This window comes from Carlito syrichta, unplaced genomic scaffold (genome assembly GCF_000164805.1).
Source record: "Carlito syrichta isolate Samal-C Ts95f unplaced genomic scaffold, Tarsius_syrichta-2.0.1 Scaffold289251, whole genome shotgun sequence".
In the NCBI taxonomy this organism is placed as follows: Eukaryota; Metazoa; Chordata; class Mammalia; order Primates; family Tarsiidae; genus Carlito; species Carlito syrichta.
Genome location: NW_007233347.1, coordinates 714640 through 735533, shown reverse-complemented (window position 1 = coordinate 735533; position 20894 = coordinate 714640). Strand labels below are relative to the sequence as shown.

Below are 20894 nucleotides of genomic sequence, written 5' to 3'. Positions count from 1 at the left end.
TTTCTAGTTTTTGTTGATGGAATCATCTACTTCACTTAATTAAAACCATTGCTGGCATCAACGTGCTTTACTGTTGCTTCCAGATAAAGCCCTGAGCTCAGCAGGGCCTTTAATTGAAAACCTTTCAAGCTAAAACACTTCACTTTATTTTCTAGCCCAGATAACGTGTACCCTAGGAAAATGCTTATCTTAGAGTGAGCTGGCAGCTTGCCCTTAGATGGAGCTCTGAATAGGAGTAAACATGGTGGTGAAGGAAGAGCATGCCGAACTCAAGTATTTAATTGACTATTGATTTGCTTGGCTAGAAAATTGGCTATGAGAGGAAAGCACTTTCATATTAGCCACTTTGAGCGAACTAAAATTTGTGTAATATGAATTTGTCTGTCATGAATGTAAAAAAAATGAAATAAAATAAGAAAATACTAGTGAGAAGTTAGGAGACTATAGGTATAAACTCCAGGTGAGAGAGACATTCTTAAGCAAGGAAGGGAACTATGAACCCTAAAGGAAAATACTAACCACTTTTGTTTCATTAAAAAATGGGAGCCAGGCTCGGTGGCTCAGCCTGTAATCCCGTGTCTTTGGGAAGCTGAGGTGAGTGGATTGCCTGAGCCCGCGGGTTTGAGACCCGCCTGGGCAGCGAGACCTCATCTCTACAATAAATCAAAAAATCAGCCAGGCGTGGTAGCGCATGCCTGTAATTCCGGCTACTTGGAAGGCTGAGGCGGAAGGATCGCCGGAGCCCAGCGGGTCGAGGCTGGGTGGCTGGGAGCAGCCACTACACTCCAGTCTGGGCGACCGAGTGAGACTCCAACTCAAAAAAAAAAAAAAAAAAAAAAAAAGGGAAAGTTTTGTTCAGCAAAAAATCACCCTAGACATGCCAAATAAAAAACTCCTAGAAAGGTAAAAAATATTCAATACGAATGCTGCAAGACAGTCAATTTGCCTACTGTGCAAAAAACTTCTACAAATTGATGAGCAAAAAAAAAGAAGAAGAAAAAGAAGAATGGGCAAATCATATGAAAAGATAATTAACTTCACTGGGTAGTAAGAAAAGGCAAATTAAAATGAGACACCATTTTTTGCCCATTGGACTCAAAGAATTAAAAAGTGTCACAGCAGTTGGCACGTGGGCATTTTTAGAGATTGCTGGTGGGCCAAGAAATTGCTAAGTATTCTAGGGATTCATCTAGGAAGATACATGACAATTGTATAAAGAAATCATGGGTACTTTCAACTTTATTTGCAACATTATTTTTGCTTTTAAAAATTTTGGACCGGGTTTAGTGACTCAGCTAAACCCAGCACTTTGAGAGGCCAAGAAGAGTGGATTACCTGAGCCTGCGGGTTCGAGACCATCCCAGGCAATTTGTCAAGACCTTGTCTCTACAATAAAAAAAAAAATTAGCTGGGCACAGTAGCACGCACCTGTAGTTCCAGCTACTTGGAAGACTGAGGTGGAAGGATCGCCTGAGCCCAGCAGGTTGACGCTGGGGTGGCCATGAGTGTGCCACTGCACTCCAGCCTGGGCAACAGAGTGAGACTCCAAATAAAAAAATAAAATAAAATAAAAAATAAATTTAAGGCAGTTATAACAGTACATTAACACTTTGTAGTCTGCAGGCAGTAGGCACATAAATGTGTGTTATATTCTCTTGCAAACATGTTCATGGCATATTGTTTGATTTTTCTTTCAGCAATCCATTCTCTTATTGAAGCTTTGTGGCTTATTTGAGACTGTCTTCTTGAGAACATGCTCTAAAATGCAGGGTTTTCCTATTCATCTGTAAATACTACTCCTACATTAGAATTCATATTTGGATACTCAGAATTTCTTTTCCATAGTTTGTTGTTACACAGAGTACAAAACTATATGGTTTTCTAGCTCTTCTTAAGTAGAGCTTTCTTACAGTTACTTCATCCTGTATGAATTCCAGAAAGCATAAATCTACCAACATGCTCCAAATTCAATGGAAATTGCTTTAGGATTAACCATATTTACATGAATTATCAATCACTCTAGAAATTGCAAAGATATTGCCTACCAAAATAATGAAAGCCACATGGAGCATTTTTGAAAAATATCAATATAGATGATAATAAAACAGAAAAACAATACCAATATTTGGGTAATAAGTTGACCAACTTTTGGAATTTGCCATTTATGCTTTATCACATAAAGAAAGGCAGGCTACTAGTACCTGTGGGGCTATCTCAATCACTGCAACTTGTCATGTTCCTATCATAGTGTCTTCGGTGGCTCACACTTACAAAGGCTGTAGTAGGTTTTGATTGGGATGATAACATTATCCTTCTTTTGAAGAGGATCTGAATAAAACCCAGGATGGCCTATATCTGAACATATTTAGTTTGATTGTTTTCATTTATATCACTACCATATTCATTCTCATTCCTCCAAGAAATAACCTTGACCTTGGGCAAAAGGGAAGTTGAAAGTTATGTGGAAAGTGATTTGAATGGTGCTGCCTTTTATTGTTATTTGGGTCTAGCTTAATGTATTCCTTTTCTTGACCTCTATTCTTGGCATGTTTTTGTCCTTCAGAGACCATCAACATGTCACCCAATGTCAGGAGAAAGGAAGGGGAGGAGTGTAGTGCTTTTGAAGACTCTGTAGAAACTTAGATGTGTAACTCTTGACCATCGACACTTTATAAGTTATAGGCCTTGCTGACTTCCTTTTTGCTTCAGATACATGAAGTCAGCATTTAATTATAATATTAAGCAATGTAAAAGACTAAAAGCATGAATAGGTATACTCTTAAATAATTGTATCTAGCTTTATGGCTTTGTCAGATTGCCTCCTTTTTCTTGTCTTTTCCAAGCCTTCCTGTGACCTCTGAAATGTGTGCCACAAATTCGTCACATTTTGTCATTTCAAGGGCAGAGCAAAGGGTTTAACAAATATTAGATGATGATAGTTGCAATCTTGTTTTTATTCCCTGTCCCAAGTTAGGAACACATAGTTCCGATTTTATCTACTGGACATATTTGAGATGACAAAAAAGACATAATTTTTCAGGAGAGGAGTTAATCTGGTGCTGTGCTCTACCGTTAAATAATATCCCTACACAATTGGGGAACAAGGTATATTTTCACATGTCAGGGACGAGACTTGGATGACGTTTTGGGAAACCCACTTTTTATTCTCTATTTTGTTTCAATTTCTTAAAGGCTGGGATATTCAAATAGGAGAGTGCCACTTCTACAAAGTTTAGATTGAAAATTTATTTTCATAATTAATCAATACCACTTAACTCTCTGTTGATAGGAATCTGGACCTCAATTCACCCAGTGAGTATATATCTGAGTCAGAATATGTCCATTTGTGGGCTCTCATTGTGTGTTTATTTGTAGTATATTCCATCTTATTTTCATAGCCAGAGCCTGATCAAAAATTCTTTGAGTCCTTACATTTTTTAATTCTCAAAGATTAAATAAAAGTTTGCTTTTCTAGTCTTTCTCTAGTTCTCCATACTTTAGGTAAATGTACTGTTATGGTAAGTTTGGAGTAAAATAAACACAACAACCAGGTTTTTGTGCCTTCTTTCTCAGTCTGCATTTTATGTTTTAATGTATTGTGAATTTTTTTATTATTATAAAGATGTGGGGTACAATTCAGGGTTAGATATACAAACGTTGATTATGCAGATATTATGAATTTTAATTCCTTATTGATGGAGCCTTCTGAAGGATTTTTTTCTCCACGTTTATTTGGTAAATTTGCTTGATTCAAGATTAGTTCTAAAGGTAATTTTCTTGAGTTTTAAGCAGTAAAGTAGAAAGAACTCTTCCGTTTTTCTGACAGTGAAGTATTGGCTTTTCTTTTCTTTCTTTTTTTCAACATTCCTACTGATGTCTGCATAAAAAATTTGTGCTAGGAAGATGCCTTTAAGCATCTGTACAAATAGTTCGTAATTATAGCACCTTTGAAATCAGGACTATGTTATTTTAATATTATTCTCTCCTAATGTGAGATATTAGTAATAGTATATTCCATGCAATTTTTTGATGGAGATTCTCAATTCATTGATCACATACCCTCATACATTTCCAAAATAGATCTTCAAATTTTGTTTACTTTTTTCTCTCACAAGGCAAAGTATATCATTATTGATGATGCCAGTTTTATCTTGAAGGCAGTGCACAAACATATTTATTATTTCCTACAGCTAAGTCTGTTTCTTTGGTTTATATATAAGACTCTTTCACTAATAACCCAAGTCATTTCTAACTCCATTTACATGGATATGAAAACCATCTACTACATCTTTATGATAAAGCGTGATAGCAGAGAACCTAAAATAAGGATGTGACATTTTATGTATGGACTCTTTTCTTTTCTGTCTTTCTTTGACACATTTATATTTATAGAAATAGCTTGTGTAGTACATGATAAAATAGATTTTTTAAAGTATTACCAGGAGATTTCCTGGGGATATCTGACTTCAATGGACTTCAAAAATTTATTTCCAAGTTTGTTAGCAATATAAGGTGATGTCTTATTGAACCTTATGATTATTGTATAATACCACAAAATGCATGAAGGACTCACAGGAATGGCAACAATTAGAAGTTAAAATGGTTTATTCCAGCAACAGATTCAGAGTCTCATTCAGTAAACTCCCATGTCGGGGCTGGGCTGTTATAGCAGCTCTAAGTGTTTTAAATCATGTCACTAATATTAGCTTCTTTGCCTTATCTTTTTAAGGTATTGATATTAGAACCAACCAAAATCTATCAGCCTTCTTATTTGTCTATCAACAATGAAGTCGAGGAAAAGACAATATCAATTTGGCATGTGCTTCCTGATGACAAGGTAAATTATTCAATTATTAACATGGCAGCATTAGTCATGAAGGACCTTACACTCTTCCAGTATTTACACATTCCAGCAATTGTCTGCATCAGTTAAAAAGAAATAACTTGACCATGTTTCTGCCTTGGCACAAACACATTCTGTTATTATAAAGTTTGTTACATTTCAATTATGAATTTTCCTCAGATAATAAAATATAAATGAATGACTTGGATTTTGATTATAGATAGCCTAACCATTCAGAGTGTACTCAGAATTGGACTATTTCTGTTTTGTAAATTCATGCTAAAAATTAAATTATTCTCCAAACAACTAGTGCTTAAAATATGTGATATAAAATATGCATGTCTTAATTTTAGGGAGCCTAGCAGAATAATGCCACTTTTAATCTTAATGATACCATCCTGGTTATCCTTGCATTTAGCTGTTTGGGTATCTAAGTAGTTGCTAAATCTCAGATTAGCCACTGACTCAATGTGCCATGTGCAAAGTGAGCTGGGCTGTGCCACCACTTATTCCTGGAAGGATCTTGAATGTGTTCATTTCCGCTCATGGCTGTCATATGGGTAAACCTTTCCACTTCTATATTCATCGGTTTTCGTGCATGTACAAATCATCCTACTATTTTTAAAAAATGGAAACGTTTTAGGATCTAACTTTAGTCCACAGGATAAACCACAGAAATGAGAGCAGTCTTATGGAAAAATAGTTCATTTATTTTTTCTTGTAATTGTTTTCCAAAATGTCCTTATATTTTCTTTAAACATTATGCATTCGTATATCCATTCAACAAATGTTTATTGAGACTTACTCTAAGTCAGGCACTGTTAGACTCTGTGGAAACAGCTTTGTACAAAATAAGTGAAATTCTGCCCTCAGAGTACTTACTTTCTACTCGGGGAAGCAATTAACCAATAAATTAGAGATATAGTTATATGCAGTAACAATACGGGAGAAACAAAGCAGGAGATGGAATCAAGAAGTACATTTTGGGAGTATGGGGTTGCAATTTTTTAAAATGTAGGCTTTGAGTCAACAGTCCTTGGTTCAAATACTGTTGCTGCCCTTGGGCAACTTGGCTTATCCAAGCTACGATGTCCTCATCTGTAGACTGTCATAATAATAATAATAACGTCCACCTCAAAAGGCTGTGAAAGTTAAATGAAATAATGTAGGCAGAGTGTATTTCACAGAGCCTGGCAGATAATAAATACTCAATATATTTTAACAACAGCAATGACAACAATAATAAAATCACTGCAGTGTATGTATTACATAAACTAAACTCTTAAGTTTGAAACCCGAGAATTTAACCCTGCTTTGCTTTTTAAATTGCAAGGGAGTAATCACTTGGGAGATTGGTGTTCTATTAGAGTGCATCAGAATTATCTGCAGTACCCTGGACCCCAAGAAACCTACTGAGTAGGAATCTTTTATGCCTAGGGAAGCTTAAACACATGCACTTTTATGAAGCTCTATCTGTGATTCTGATGTGCAGCCATGGTTGGGAACAACTTTAATAGAGGGTGTAGGCATACTAAATTACTCTATTGTAGTAGCTGAAGAAGCTTCATCACATCCTTGACTTTATTGTTAAGCTGGCTCCTGGAGATGGCGCTTTTCAAAGTGTGGTTCCCTGGAACACCAGCATTAGAGTCACCCAAGGAGCTGGTTTAAAAATGCAGATTCTTGACCAGGCGCAGTGGCTCAAGCCTGTAATCTCATCACTTTGGGAGGCTGAGGTGAGGGGATTGCCTGAGCCCATGGGTTCAAAAACAGCCTGGGCAACTTGGTGAGACCTCATCTCCATAATTTAAAAAAAAAATGCCAGGCGTGGTAGTGTGTGTGTAGCTACTTGGAAGGCTGAGGCAGAAGGATCACCAGAGCCCAGCAGGTCAACACTGAGGTGGCTGTGAGCATGCCACTGCACTCCAGCCTGGGCAACAGAGCGAGACTCCAACTCAAAAAATAATAATAATAAAATGCAGATTCCTAATCTGCCTTTCAGACCTACTGAGAAGAGTCTCAGAATTCACAAATGTGAACTACCATCTCAGGAAGTTCAACAGAAAAATCAACACAGCATGTCTATAATCTAGCAAGAAAAATGTCCTGTGCTCTGATATATTCAAGTCAACTGGGACAGATCCTTCCCAGATGTCAATTATGGCCAGACCCTGTGACCTCTATTGGAGTGGCAAGAAGTCACCTGTCCTAGTGCCAGAGTTTCTAGAAAAGGCAGTGTCTTGTATTTAAAGCAAGTAGATAGATACTGAACATTACCCAGAATGCATTTTTATTTATATTTTAAGTTATTATATGTTTAGATAAAGTTGGTCACCCTAAGTGTTGTAACTTAGTATTTTAGCAGGCACACTGGATGTTGGTAACTTGAAATTACACAATAAGCATGGAGAAAAACCATCCCTTCTCACATTCTCCACACAAAATCTATCTAGTAGCATTGAGGAACACCTAGTAGCGTCTTTCAGAACTGTGATCTTTCTCAGATCCCAGTTTGTGAAACGCTGTCCTAGCTGACACTTTTACAAGACAGGTTGGGACTGACTGCACCATAATTTTTTTTAGAGATATGGAGTACAATTCAGGATTAGGTACCTAAGTGGTCATCATACAGGTGCATTTGGTCCTCACTTCACCTGTTTTAGGATCAGACACCCTTATTAATGTTATGTGCCCCCCCCCCAGAGGTGACACACAACTGCCAATCCCTTTCATGTAGTATTATGATAAATGTTCTGGGCTCACTTATAGGTGAGAACGTGTGGTACTCAGTTCTTTGTTTCTGTGACAGATCACTGAGTACGATAGACTCTAAATTCACCCGCTGCACCAGAATTTTCGAACCACTCCACGAATAGATTGTGGTAACTTAAGGACCTTTACCCAACAAGCTTCCAATTACACATGCCAGTATTTGCCAAGATTAGCAGAGTCAGAAACTTGGTTCTTTTTCATTACTGTGAGTGCCAGTTATACAGATAAGTACTTGAAAATGTCACTTAAGATACTGACTTATTCATACCAGAAAACTTTCTTGATAACAAACTCTTATGATAGGCTTTTCAGCTAAGATATAGCTTCCCCTGATACTCACTTTTGAGGTGAAGTGATAAAGGAAAGACTGAAAGAAGTCATTGGTCCTGCAAACCCCACCAGCAGTATTTCCAGCATGTACGTTAAAGATACATCTCTCAGAGTAAAGCACTGTTGCAGTGATAGTAGTACAAATCAACTTATCAGCTTTCTTGAGTTTTGTGGACTCTGGGATGCTGCTGGCATATGGAGAAGTCCATGTGGGCTCTTGGTCTGTGAGGAAGACCAGCGTGGTAGGGAGTCCTTAAAGAAGGCTTCCTCAAGGGAGTAGACCCTGAACTTGGACAGCGGACTAGAAGAGATAAAGGAACAAGGGGAGACAAACTAGGTTAGAAGAGTAAGAGAGGAAGAATTCCAACCAAGACACCAAAGTGAAAGTGAGCATGGGATGTTCAGGGAGGCCTGACTTGACTCACAAGGGGAACCATGTTGAGGGTGGTGGGAGCTATAGTTGGGTAGGGAGGATAATATGAAACTCAAAGCGTTATATGAGCTGGGAAGAATTGAAACGTGTTGGTAGAAGACAGGACATCACTGAAGTTTCTAAAAATCTGAGAGCTGGCATGAAGGGCAGAATATAGTACTAGGTTAGAACCCAGGTGAGCATCAAACCATATAAGTGTGAAGATTGATGTTATCTGTCATGTGTTTTGTGACCTGGGCAATCTGTGTAAACTTCTCATGCTTTTGTTTCCATATACGTAAAAGGAGAATAACATCAGTTGTGAGGATTGAGAGAATTAATGGAAATCATTAGTCCAGCGCTAAATGGCATGGATCACGTGCTCCATAGTTAAAATTATATGATACCTGTATCATTTATCTGACCTTGACATTAGAGTTCTGAAGTCTTGGACTCTGAAAGGTCACAGAGAAGACTGTTAGAGGAATAAGCTATGCCAGGTCTAATGACTCAAGGCTGTAATCCTAGCATTTTGGGAGGCTGAGGCGAGAGGACTGCCTGAGCTCAGGGGTTCAAGACCAGCCTGGGTAACTTGGTAAGACCTTCTCTCTATAATAAATCAAAAAATAAGCCGGCTATCATAGCGTGCGCCTGTAGTTCCAGCTACTTGGAAGGCTGAGGCAGAAGGATTGCCTGAACCCAGCAGGTCGAGGCTGCGGTGGCCATGAGCATGCCAATGCACTCTATTCAGAGTGACAGAGTGAGACTCCAACTCAAAAAAAAAAAAAAAAAGAACTGGCTAGATACAAGACAGGTAGAAATACTTTAGAGTGGGACAATGTGATTGTGACCACAAAGGGACATGTCATTTGGAAAGAAAAATGTATGATTCAATCACCAATTAAGACGAGGAATTAAAAAGAAGAAATAAGTGTAAGGTGACCCAAATTTTGATTGCAATGATAACAGCGGTAAGATAATTAGAAGGAAAATCTGAGTTGTAGAAGAATCATAAGAAATTTCGTTTTGGACTGTTTAGTTGGGACTGATGCCATGACTCCAAGTGGACTCATCCAGTGACAAAAATGGAAAGAATCAATATAACTGTCGATATACACGTTATTAACTTTGCTTCAAAATGCAGCACCTTTATTTGCATTGTTTTGCATGTATGTAAGTATGTGTATGCCAAGCTAAAATATGGTAAATCCCCAGCCGAAACTACAAAAACTGGGAGATGTTAGGAGACATGAACATACGGATAGGAGGGAAAGACTGGGAGAGGAGATTTTCAAAAGCTTGATTGGAAAGAGCAAGGTTATTCAAGGACACTTGGAAACAGAATGGGGCTAAAGGAATTAGCGATTAGCAAGGCCCAGAGAATGAATGGAGAGCCAGGAGAATTTGGAAGACAGAAAACGAACAGAGAGTAAGCCAGAGAGTTTTGGAAAACGAATACTATTTCCAGCTATTTGTTATTGTTTTCTCCTTCCTGGAAGTTCTTCACTCAGTAAAGTGAGCCTTGTGCTGATTCTCTTGTGTTTTGTGACCATTGTAGAGGTAATTATGTAAGACATAGTTTATGCTAAGAAATAAATATGTTAGGATACATATTAGGCAATAAATGAGTACATTAAGAAGAGTTACAGATTTAGGCTGTGAATTGTCCAGTTTCAATTTTCACCATCTTTTGATCACAAGGAATTACATTTGCATTGTTCCCATTCCCTTTAGAACTAAGAGTTCTCTTATTCAAAAGCTGAAGATCTTTCATATTGGTTTCCATTCTAATGTATGTCAATTTCTTTGAGAACCCTCATTTTAGCCACAGTGTATCATATTCATTACCACTGCCATTTTTTTCTATTTTTTAAAAATAGAAGTGGTAAAATTGGAAGGAGGACAAGCAATAAAAATAAGAAAACTTACTATTACCAGGTTAGTCTAAAACAACGGTAAAAAACTATAATTAAATTCAGATAAGCAACTAGCTTAATGTCTTATGTTAAACAGGAAATGGGTCGTTTTTGTCAAAGAATGTTTTAAGTTTTTTCCCCTAAAAGTAGAACAGAGAATGTTGCTTTTCATTTATCATATTTATTTTTTGACTCACTCCTTTCAGATTTTCACTCTGAAATTTAGAATGACCAGTTTTATGAACTCATATTTACTTTATACTGCAATTTAAAAAAGTGTAAGCATATTATATACCAAGTGCCAATTCCCAGGGACTCTTAGAGAGATACACTACATTTAGGGACAAAATCTTTTACAAATCTCCCTTTGTCCAGTGGGTGGTTGTTGCTTAAAGTATGTGCGTACTTGAAGAAGGTCTGCATGTATATAATGAAAGGAAAACCTAGATTGAGCAAGAGTGAAGTTATTTGTAAGATATTTTAAATGCCTACATAGAATCCCTCCTTTCCCCCTTTTAGGTTGAAGTTTAGGCACCCCTGGTCCATCTGGTAGCTTATCAAGCCTTATCCCCTCCCTCACTCCAGCTCCAGGCAACGATCCCTCAGAGAAGATTTAGGAAATTTATGAGGGAAACATCTTTTTCCCCAGATTCTACATTAAGAGGATATGTTGCCCTCTTCCACTAAGGATGCTTTCTGCCACAAGACTCCCAGTTAAAAGCAGCTTAAATAATAAGGAAATGGTATCTCATATTACAAGAAATTCTGAAATGGGGTCACTCTGAAGGTGATTTCAGAGTCAGAATTCTAAGTTGGCTTCTCTGTATACTCTTGGTTTTCCTCTCATGGTCTTAAATAGCTGTTCCAAGCATCACCTCACACAGACAAGCATCCCAGAGGAGGGTCAGGCCCTTTCTTTTATACTAAAGTTGCTTCCCGTGACCCTGCCCAAACCAGCAAAGGAAAGAGACTTATCATGCAATTTAGGCTAATTAATTTCACCATCCCTAAACATTGCCACCTGAACTTGGGAAAAATTCATTTTTTATTAGCAAAGTCCATTCCTTCCTCCCTTATCACAGTCTAATGCTGCCACCTTAAGTCAGGACAGTATTAACTTCAGTTCCTATTCTTGCCCTAACTGAGGCACGGGATCTAAGGTGACCAGTTCCTAGAAGACAGTGCTTGTGCTGATTAAATTAGGTTGAGTGTTGGTTTGGGGCCTGCTGGGCCTAATTATCTCTCCAGCTCTGCTTCTGGCCCTGCCTTTTTTCAATTCCCGGACAAGTCCCACGAGCCTTTTTAAACGACCTGTTGCTTGGTAGCTCATCAGCGCCTCCGTTTGGTGGGTCTCACTAGCAGGTAGGTGGAGGGGGAAGCCTTCCAGTCATTCCATTTCAGGCCCTGGGCTTTCCATCACTGAAACGGTACGTTCCCTGGCAGCACTGGCAACCTTTCAGGAACCTAGTCTTGTGGAAATGCTCCGGTTTCTTTCCTGCAAAACCACCCCAATCAATCTGGAAAATCTGTCCTTGGCTGCTCTCAGAACAGGGCTGATGGAAGTTGGATTTTGCTAGTGCAGTCTTGTTGGAGTGTTGCCAGCGCTGCCAGTTGCGGCACCCAGGGGCTGGTTTGCACACTGCCCACCAGCTGTACACTCGCCGCATACCCGCTGATCCTGGACATCGTCTTGGAAAACAGCTCAGTTGTAGGTTCTGAGAATAAGGCTGCGTTGTACGCAAGTAGTGTACAGGTAACAGCTGCAGCTCCTGGATCACATATATATTTAGAAGTTCGCCTGAGGCCAGCAGGATTTAGAAGCAACTTGCCAAATTACCAGCTGAGGCTGCAGGCTGCTATTTTAATTTTATTCCCTTTGCACACTGGTTAAAAGAGCCACATGCCACGAGCACCTTTTAATGGGTCTTCCCTCTCTGGACTTCATGCACATCAAAACTTGCTGTGTGTCAATTCAGGTCACATCCATCCCTGTGGCCTACTGATGTGCATTGAAACTAGTTTTTTTAGTAAATCTACATCCAACTTGAGAGGGTCTATTTTTATGTTAGGTTGCATGGTCCTAGCAAAGACCTAACATAAACTGTGGCTTTTTTAGTTGCTTTGATCAAAAGGAGAATCTGGGCCCCCTCAGAGATACAAGGCTTTGTTTCCCATTTTATTAATCCAGGCAAGACCTCGGCCTCCTGGCAGTGGGTGGGTAAGAGCTTGCTTTACTGGTTGTTTTACAGAATTGAATTTCAGTGTAAATTTATTACCGTACAATTCGTGCTAACTTAGACACATGTATCAACTCCTTTATTTCTGTAGAAATATTTATGCCATTAATTTTATATTATTGTCAGACACTTTTAAAGGAATATGATTCATCTGATAATTTACTTAATTTAGGGACATATGAGTTTGATCATTTTTACTTAGCTTTAGTAATAAACTCAAGGAATATCCTGTGACGTGGAAGCAGCTAAAGGAAAAAGAAATTTCAAAAATAATGAAAATATTTTAAAATTAAAAAATAATAAACTGAAGAAATAAATTTCTACTTTTTTTTCTCCTGGCCCTGCAAATCACTCATATTTATGGTATAACAATCAGATTTTTGTATATTCAACTTTTGTTGGCATATTGAATTTTGCACAAATTAGGTCACAACACCTTGTAGCCATGGTGGACACTACACACGTGTACAGACACACACATACTTGCTCTACTGGTTCCTAAAGAAATAAGACCAAAGCTTTATTTGGAAATTTTAAAGAGTGCCAAGATTTTATTCAAATTACTGTTTTTCTTTCTGAGAAAAGAAAGGTTGCCTGATTATAATAATCGAATTGCCCAGGCCACTGAGTTTTTTACTTACAAATTAATGCATAACAGTCATTACTAGATATCAAGTTTTAGAATTTAATGAGAATAATTCTCCTTGGCTCTTTTGGAAGCTTCTTTATGGAAGTACAGGAATTGTAGAGTAAACATTACTATTGTGGTTTGAGAATGAATTTCAGCCTCCGTCAGATAATTTTTTCATGAAGAATAAAGCACTAGGAAAAAGGACTTTGTATATTAGTTAAAAAATAATCAAAGAAAATCATTATGTTATTTTCCATTTGGATAACTCAATATTTTTTGTTGTTGCTGTTCTTTTTCTGTGTTCTAGAAAGGTATACATGAATGGAATTTTAGTGCTGCTTCTGTCAGGGGAGTGAGGTAAGTTTCCTTGCCACTTTTTGTTTACTTAAAAGACATGTTTTTGGAATAGTCACGGCCTGGATGGGATGTTTAATCATGATTTCAAAATGCAAAGAATGTCAAGAATTTTTTCATCGGTGGATGTGCTCAAACTCCTTCAATCTCACTGTCTCCATCTTGAAAAGATTTGCAACAGAATGTTCACTGTTGGTTGAACTGATCCTGTGTGTGTCACCTACTTAAAATATGGTGACTGTAGGGTGAATGTGAACTATGGACCAGATTCAAAATGTAAATAAAGCTAAGTGTATGGCAGTCCTCTGTAGCTGGCAGAGATGTTGGTTTATGTTATAGGATGGTTTTCTGTTCTTTTGATATACCAGGAACTAATCTCCCCTTGAATGGATCCAAAGTACATATGCCATCTCCCAGTTTGTGTCCTGCAGCTAATATTAATGACATGAGATTATAGGAAATCCATTATTTAATTTTTTGCCTAAGGTCACTGTTACTGCACTATTCTTGAGATTACAGAAGTGGTTGAGTTTGGTTGAGTTCTGACTGCTATCATGCCAATGGCTCAGAAAATGCCATTTTTTGGAATTTAGAAATAAGACCTTTTTTTAGACTCAAGAGTCAATGATTAAGTGTTTAAATACGTGTTCTACAGAACCTCATGCTAGACAAACTCCTTCAAATTTCAAACCAGATTAGTTGTGCTTACTACTATTTATTCCCACTTAATAGCCATGAGAGACAATAGATTTCTGCAAGCCAGTTAGTTGTACAATATTCTGTTGCTTTTGGGATAGGAGTAGTTGGTTTTGTTAGAGCATGAATTGGTAGAGTAGTCTGAGTCACTAATAATTGGCATTTGCCTGGTAAAACTACCTGTTACCTCATGAATGATCTGAACAGAAACAAGCAAGATTATGGACTGACTCATTGTATATCTTTCAATCAATACCTTCTCAAATAAAGCTGTACTCTCTTAACAATTAATTTTTAAAACCAGTCATTAGTAAGGCACTCGTTATTTATTGCTGCATTCTTAAAGCGATCCATTTAGAAAAGCATGGTAGATGTACATTTTACTTTATCATATCTGTTCTTCAGTGAATTAATTTTCTTTAATTAGGTGTGGTGACCCTACATAGCAGGTGTGATTTATGACATATACATAGACTGGCTGCATCTGGCTAGCGCTGGTTTATGTGTTGAGAAACTTGAGTTCTAAACTGTGATTTCAAAGAGACCTAACATTTTCTGTCTTCCTCTTCCATAAAGAAAAGAGGACTAGCCATGGAAAAAAAACCCAACTAGGTCAACAGTATGTCTTGCCTCACCTCAGAACTTGCTCGGCTCAAGCCAATAGGCATTTATTGAGCACCAGCTATGTGTCAAATGTTGAGTCCTATTCTGCCAAAGATGCAAAAATGTTGAAGACATGAACTCCTCTCTTGAAGAACTCACAGCCCAGCAGGGAGAAGAACAGACACTTAACAACTGATGAGAGATACAGTGTGAGATTAGTGCTGAGAGAAGCCTATTCAGAGAACAGAAATGCAAAGGGAGTCTTTCTGTTTAGGGTAGAAGTAGGATTGGGAAAGAGGGTTAAGATTTAAGCTATGCCTTAAATAGTGAATAGAATTTCTTTTAAAAGTCAAAAATGATGCTCATTCCAAATTCGAACAGCAGGTATGAAAACATAGAATAAGAGTTGGCAAACTGTGACCCATGGGCCAAATCTGGCCCACTGCCTGTACTTGCCAATAAAGTTTTACTGGAACACAACCATGTTCATTCCTTTATGGATTATCAAAGACTACTTTCATGCTCCAACAGTAGAATTGTGTCATTTGGCCTGAAAAACCTAAAATATTTTACTATCTGGCCCACCACAGAAAACGTTTGCCAAACTCTGGCATAAAAAGAGTATGGCCTAGCTGGCCAACTCATAATTACTTCATATTACTTGAAATAAACCACTTGATGAGTCCAAACCAAGTGCTGTTCACATTTCTTCACTCCTCTAAAATCTCGATAACTAATGAGGTACTTTTTACTACCTCCCCAAATTGTCTTCCTAGTTTTGGAATCATTTCATTGTTCTACAGATCCCATGAGGCGAGAAACACCAAAGTCAGCCAGCCGACTGATATTTATGCTTCTCCTCCCAGCAGACAGCTTAGTGTTATAGTAGGCAGGACACCCTTTTTTTTTTTTTTTTTTTGAGTCGGAGTCTCACTCCATCGCCCAAGCTGGAGTGCCATGGCACACTCACGGCCACCCCAGTGTCGACCTGCTGGGCTCTAGTGATCCTTCCGCCTCAGCCTTCCAAGTAGCCGGTACTACAAAGCCCCTGGCTAAGTTGCCTGGGCTGGTCTCAAACCCTGGACTCGGGCAATCCACTCGCCTTGGCCTCCCAAAGTGCTGGAATTACAGACTGAGCCATTGAACCCAGCCAGGACACACTTTCTATGCATGTCAAAGGGACTTGTGGTGTGTGTGTGCTTACAACACCCAGAGCTGCCCTATCCTGCAGATAGGAGTAGGAATTCAATTCTGAGAATAAGAAATAATTTTAGTGTTGTGGTTAAGGGATTATCACTTTTTAAAGCACTATTTATAACTTTTTATGATAAACTATATTGATATCACAAGTGGGATTGAATTTTATAAGTATTTCTTGTTTATCATGGAACCATAGAAACAGTGATATTTCCCTGAATAATGCTTTTCCTGTTTGTTTCAGTATTTCTAAATTTGAAGAACGATGCTGTTTTCTTTATGTGCTTCACAATTCTGATGACTTCCAAATCTATTTCTGCACAGAACTTCATTGTAAAAAGTACGTATTACTCCTTATGTGTGAAAAAGACTGTTCTTACCTGGTTATTGCTTTCAGCCAATGAGTGGCTGTGTAGTCCCTGCAAATAATTCATGGTTATATAATTATATCAATATATATTTGGGTGAATATTTTCTAATTATGTGCTATGTTTAGCAGTCAGGGACTTTTTTTTAGGTTCTCTTTAATAAATCAAGCTTTTTCTTAGTCACAATGTATATCCCCAGAGATAAAACATTAACTGAGACTTACTGGTTAGTTGTTAAAAATTATTCCTCCATCCAAAAGTGCTTGCTTATTTGATATAACTGCCAAAATTTTCATTCTCAAATTCTTTTGAATAATCTGACTATTGTCTATAATAATGACTCCTATTGGAATCACCTTGTGAACTTTATAAAATTACTTGGGCTTCACCCCACACTAATTATATTGGATGGTCTGGTGGGTGCACAGCCTGAGTTAAAAGTCAGTGATCTGATCTCCGCCAATAAAAGAGAGAATCCAAAAATCCATGGACTACATTGTATTGGATTGAGGCATAAGTTCATAGTGTTTTTCACTTGCCCATTAAATGCAAGTGTTGCCTTAGGTATGTTTCTCTTGGGCTGATAATTGAATACTTCCTATTTCTTTAGAACACTGTCTGTGAGTGACAATTTAGAACCCAAAGTGTAGGTGAAGGTTAGTTTGGACTCAAAATTTTGCTAGAAGGTTGTTCTTATTCAAATAATTACTATTTGATGCCATTACAAATGACTGATATGCTAGTTACAATATACAGTCATTCATTTTTGTCTTGGTACAAAAAAAGTGTGCTTATTAAATCCATAATTCTTGACTAGAGTTTTTTATTATCATAAAACATATTTGAAAAAAAACTTGAAAATAAAAGATCCCTCGCACTTATGTAGTCTAATATTCTACTCATACTTAAATCTCAAGGCTATTGATTTGTTTCCTGATAATTATAGTTAATATTTATTACATGCTTATCCCAGAACTATGTTTATTTTAATCTTCAAAGAAGCCCTATTAGGTGAGTAGTATTAATATCTTCATTGAAAAGAGTCATAGAGTCTTGGAGAGTTTAGCCTAAAATAATACAGTCAATAAGCATAAAAAAATCTGGGAATTGAATCAGGCATAGGTGATTTCAGAATCCATGCTTCTAAAAATCACACCATGCTGCAATCCCACTGTGTTATTTTCTGCTTAGTGATGTTCAGATTGAACAGTTTTGTATGAGTGACTGATGCAAGGCTTTATTCCTGATCTTAAAGCTTATCTTTAAAGCCAGATTTTTTTTTTAAGTTCTTTCACTTTCTTCTTCCTCTTGGTTGAACTTGCTTTAATTTGTCTCTAACTCTTTATGCTATTTTTTTATTTTTAATTTTATTTTTGTATTTTTATCTCAACAGTTTTCGGGGATGCAAATAGTTTTTTGGTTACATGGTTGCATTGTAGAGTGGCAAAGAAGTCTGGGCTTTAAGTATACTCACCACTTCCACCTGTGCACACTGTACCTGATAGGTGATGTTTTTGTCCCTCCACCCTTTCCTCCCTCCCCCTTCTGAGTCTTCAATGTCCATTGTACCACTCCCTATGCCTTTGTAGATCCTTAGTTTAACTCCCACTTATAAGCGAAAACATGTGATGTTTGGTTTTCTGTTCCCTTATTAGTTCAGTTAGGGTGATGTTTTCCAATTCCACCCAAGTGGTTGCAAAAGCCGTTATTTCATTCTTTTCGTTGGCCCAATAGTCATTATGCTACTTAATCTTCATTACAGCAAACTAGTGTTTCAATCAGGTTTGGGGCTTTTTCTTTCTTGTCATGGACCTCCAAGAAATGTGGAGAGAGAAAGGAAGCGTGAGGGAGTACACACAACATGTGAATTCTGTAAATAGGTTCTAAACTCCAAATTAGACTTTGTTCATTATCATGACATTTCCAATGGCCTAAACAGTTCTTTTTCTTTTTTTCTTTTTTTTAAAGATGGGGTCTCACTATGTTGCCCAGGCTGGTCTTAAACTCCTGGTCTCAAGCGATCCTCCCACTTCAGTTTCCAAAAGTGCTGGAATTATAGATGTGAACTACTGTGCCTAGTCTGAGAACAGTTCTTGATCCTGGCAGATACCCAATTAGTATTTGATGAATGGGCAGATGGATAAAATGAGGTGCAAAAATAGGGAGGCAAGTTTTGCATTGTCTTAGGTAAACTTTTCTTGCCACGCCATAGCTGGCTTTTCCTTTGGGTTGACACTGCATAGCATGACCCAACTATGAGGTCAGCAGTGCTTGTTCATAGTGCTTTCCCAGTTTTATGTCTGTGAGCCATTAGCAGTCCCTCTGAATGGACTAGTCATAGGGGTGGGAACAGTTCTGTTTCTTGCTGTAATTATGTTGCTTGGCTTTGAAATGGCCTCCAGAAAAAAGCTTTTACAAGAAGAGTACCCGGGGAAAAAACATTTACTTTGTCACATAAAAAGAGATGGCTTAAGCCGGGCTTGGTGGCTCAGCCTGTAATCCCGCGCCTTTGGGAGGCTGAGGTGAGTGGGTTGCCTGAGCCCATGGGTTCGAGACCGACCTGGGCAGCGAGACCTCATCTCTACAATAAATCAAAAAATCAGCCGGGCGTGGTAGTGCATGCCTGTAATTCCGGCTACCTAGAAGGCTGAGGCTGAAGGATTGTCGGAGCCCAGCAGGTCGAGGCTGCCGTGGCCGGGAGCGGCCACTACACTCCAGTCTGGGCGACAGAGTGAGACTCCAACTCAAAAAAAAAAAAAAAGAGATGGCTTCTATAACCAATGTGTATACAGTCAGTCCTTCATGCCCCCAAATTTCACATCTGCAGATTCAACCAACTGTAGACCAAAAATATTTGGAAAAAAAAAAATAAGAAAACGGCAATACAACAGTTTTAAAAATACAAATAAAGAATAATACAGTGTAACAACTATATACATAGTCGTTATACTGTATTAGATATTATAAGTAAGCTAGAGATGATTTAATGTATACAGAAGGATATAGTGCCTAGGTTATATGCAAATACTATGCCATTTTATATAAGGAAGTTGAGCATCCTTGGAATTTGGAATCTGGGGTGTCCTGGAACCAATCCCTCATGAATACCAAGGCACAACTGTATAAGCCACACGGTCCTCATTTGCATCACTATTTTACAGACTGTATTTATGGGATCTTGCATAAGTGATATCAAGGTTCTCAGGCAGAAGATTTAGAAACTGAGATCAAATGTTGTAGTGGCCATTACCGTATTAAATAGTCACCTCAGAATTTACAGTCACTGTTTCAGAATATAGGTATTTTTGTTGTGTCCGATTTTAAATAATAATATTAACAGCAGAAAAAGAATACTAGCTAATATTTAGTGAGTACATTGTACAAGTTATTACCTCAAGTCATCTTCACAACAACCTAGGAGATAGGTACCTGTATGTTCCCCATTTTATAATTAAGGGGTAAGGTTCAGAGAGGTGGAGGAGCTTGCCCAAGATCACACAGATACTAATAATCTTGGTCTGATATCTAAGTCCACATTCTTCATATTTCTGTGGCCCGTCTAGACTCATTGTTCTAATTTGGCGGTATGCTGTATTATGTTACTATTATTTGAAGAGCAGCATTGGGTCAGAACTTTCTAGACAATCGCACCAACCTGTGTTTTCCTCTTGAAAAATCAGATTTTTTTTACACGGATTCTGATACTGTGTTTATTGCCTGAATCTAAAGACTCTCTTGGCTCTCGGTTTTTGTTCTGAACTCACTTTGGGATGCACTTGCTTATACGTAATAGTGTATGTATGTTGTAAATACTCACATGCCAATTTGCATTGTAGGTTTTTCGAAATGGTGAACACCATCACTGAAGAGAAGGGGAGAGGCACGGAGGAAGGAGACTGTGAAAATGACTCCCTGGAGGTAATGACTTAGGTTTTGGGGTTCACTTTCCTGAATTTTTCTATGACTGATTTTTTTGAAACAAACTCTTTAAAGCTTTACTGAGGGAGGACATGGGATGGGCTTATGAGTGAGTGAGTGGTAGTGAGGGGTGGGGGTGGGGGTTCAGCTAGAGTCTGCAAGCTTTCCCCTGGCATTAAAAGCAACTTCTGCAATTCCTTTGGGAAAATAGGACTTAAAAGCAAACATCAGAGAACTCTTATTCAGCAGTCCTGGAGTTTACTATCTTACTTACCTGATAGTAACTATGCTTTATCTATGAAGGTGTTGATTACCCCCAAGGCCTGGGCCACAGTGCCCTTACACATTTTCTGTTCTCCTCTGAGATATATGCAATTCAGACAAACAAAATTCAGTGAGGACCCTAGATGATAGAAACCTTTGTGGCCCACATTCATAGACTACACAAAGAGCCTAAAACCATGGTATTGGAATTAAGAGAGAAAGGAGTAAGAATCACCCCAAATGTAGTTCCTGTCAGCCAGAATCCTTTAACGTATGTCTCATGGACACAGTAAACAGTGGATACCTACTTTTTGTTTGTGTCCATTTTCTCCACCATGTCTACTGTGCAAAGA

General features: G+C 38.1%; 1 protein-coding gene across 1 annotated transcript in view; it reads left to right on the top strand.

The window, feature by feature from the left end:
- MAP3K5 (mitogen-activated protein kinase kinase kinase 5) overlaps positions 1 to 20894 on the top strand; it is a 236106-nt gene that overhangs the window by 129957 nt on the left and 85255 nt on the right. Inside the window, exons 11-14 of the mRNA XM_008054221.2 lie at positions 4730 to 4837; positions 13449 to 13498; positions 16236 to 16331; positions 20196 to 20277. Of these exons, the coding sequence (XP_008052412.1) occupies positions 4730 to 4837; positions 13449 to 13498; positions 16236 to 16331; positions 20196 to 20277 (336 nt within the window). The remainder of the gene's footprint in view (positions 1 to 4729; positions 4838 to 13448; positions 13499 to 16235; positions 16332 to 20195; positions 20278 to 20894) is intronic.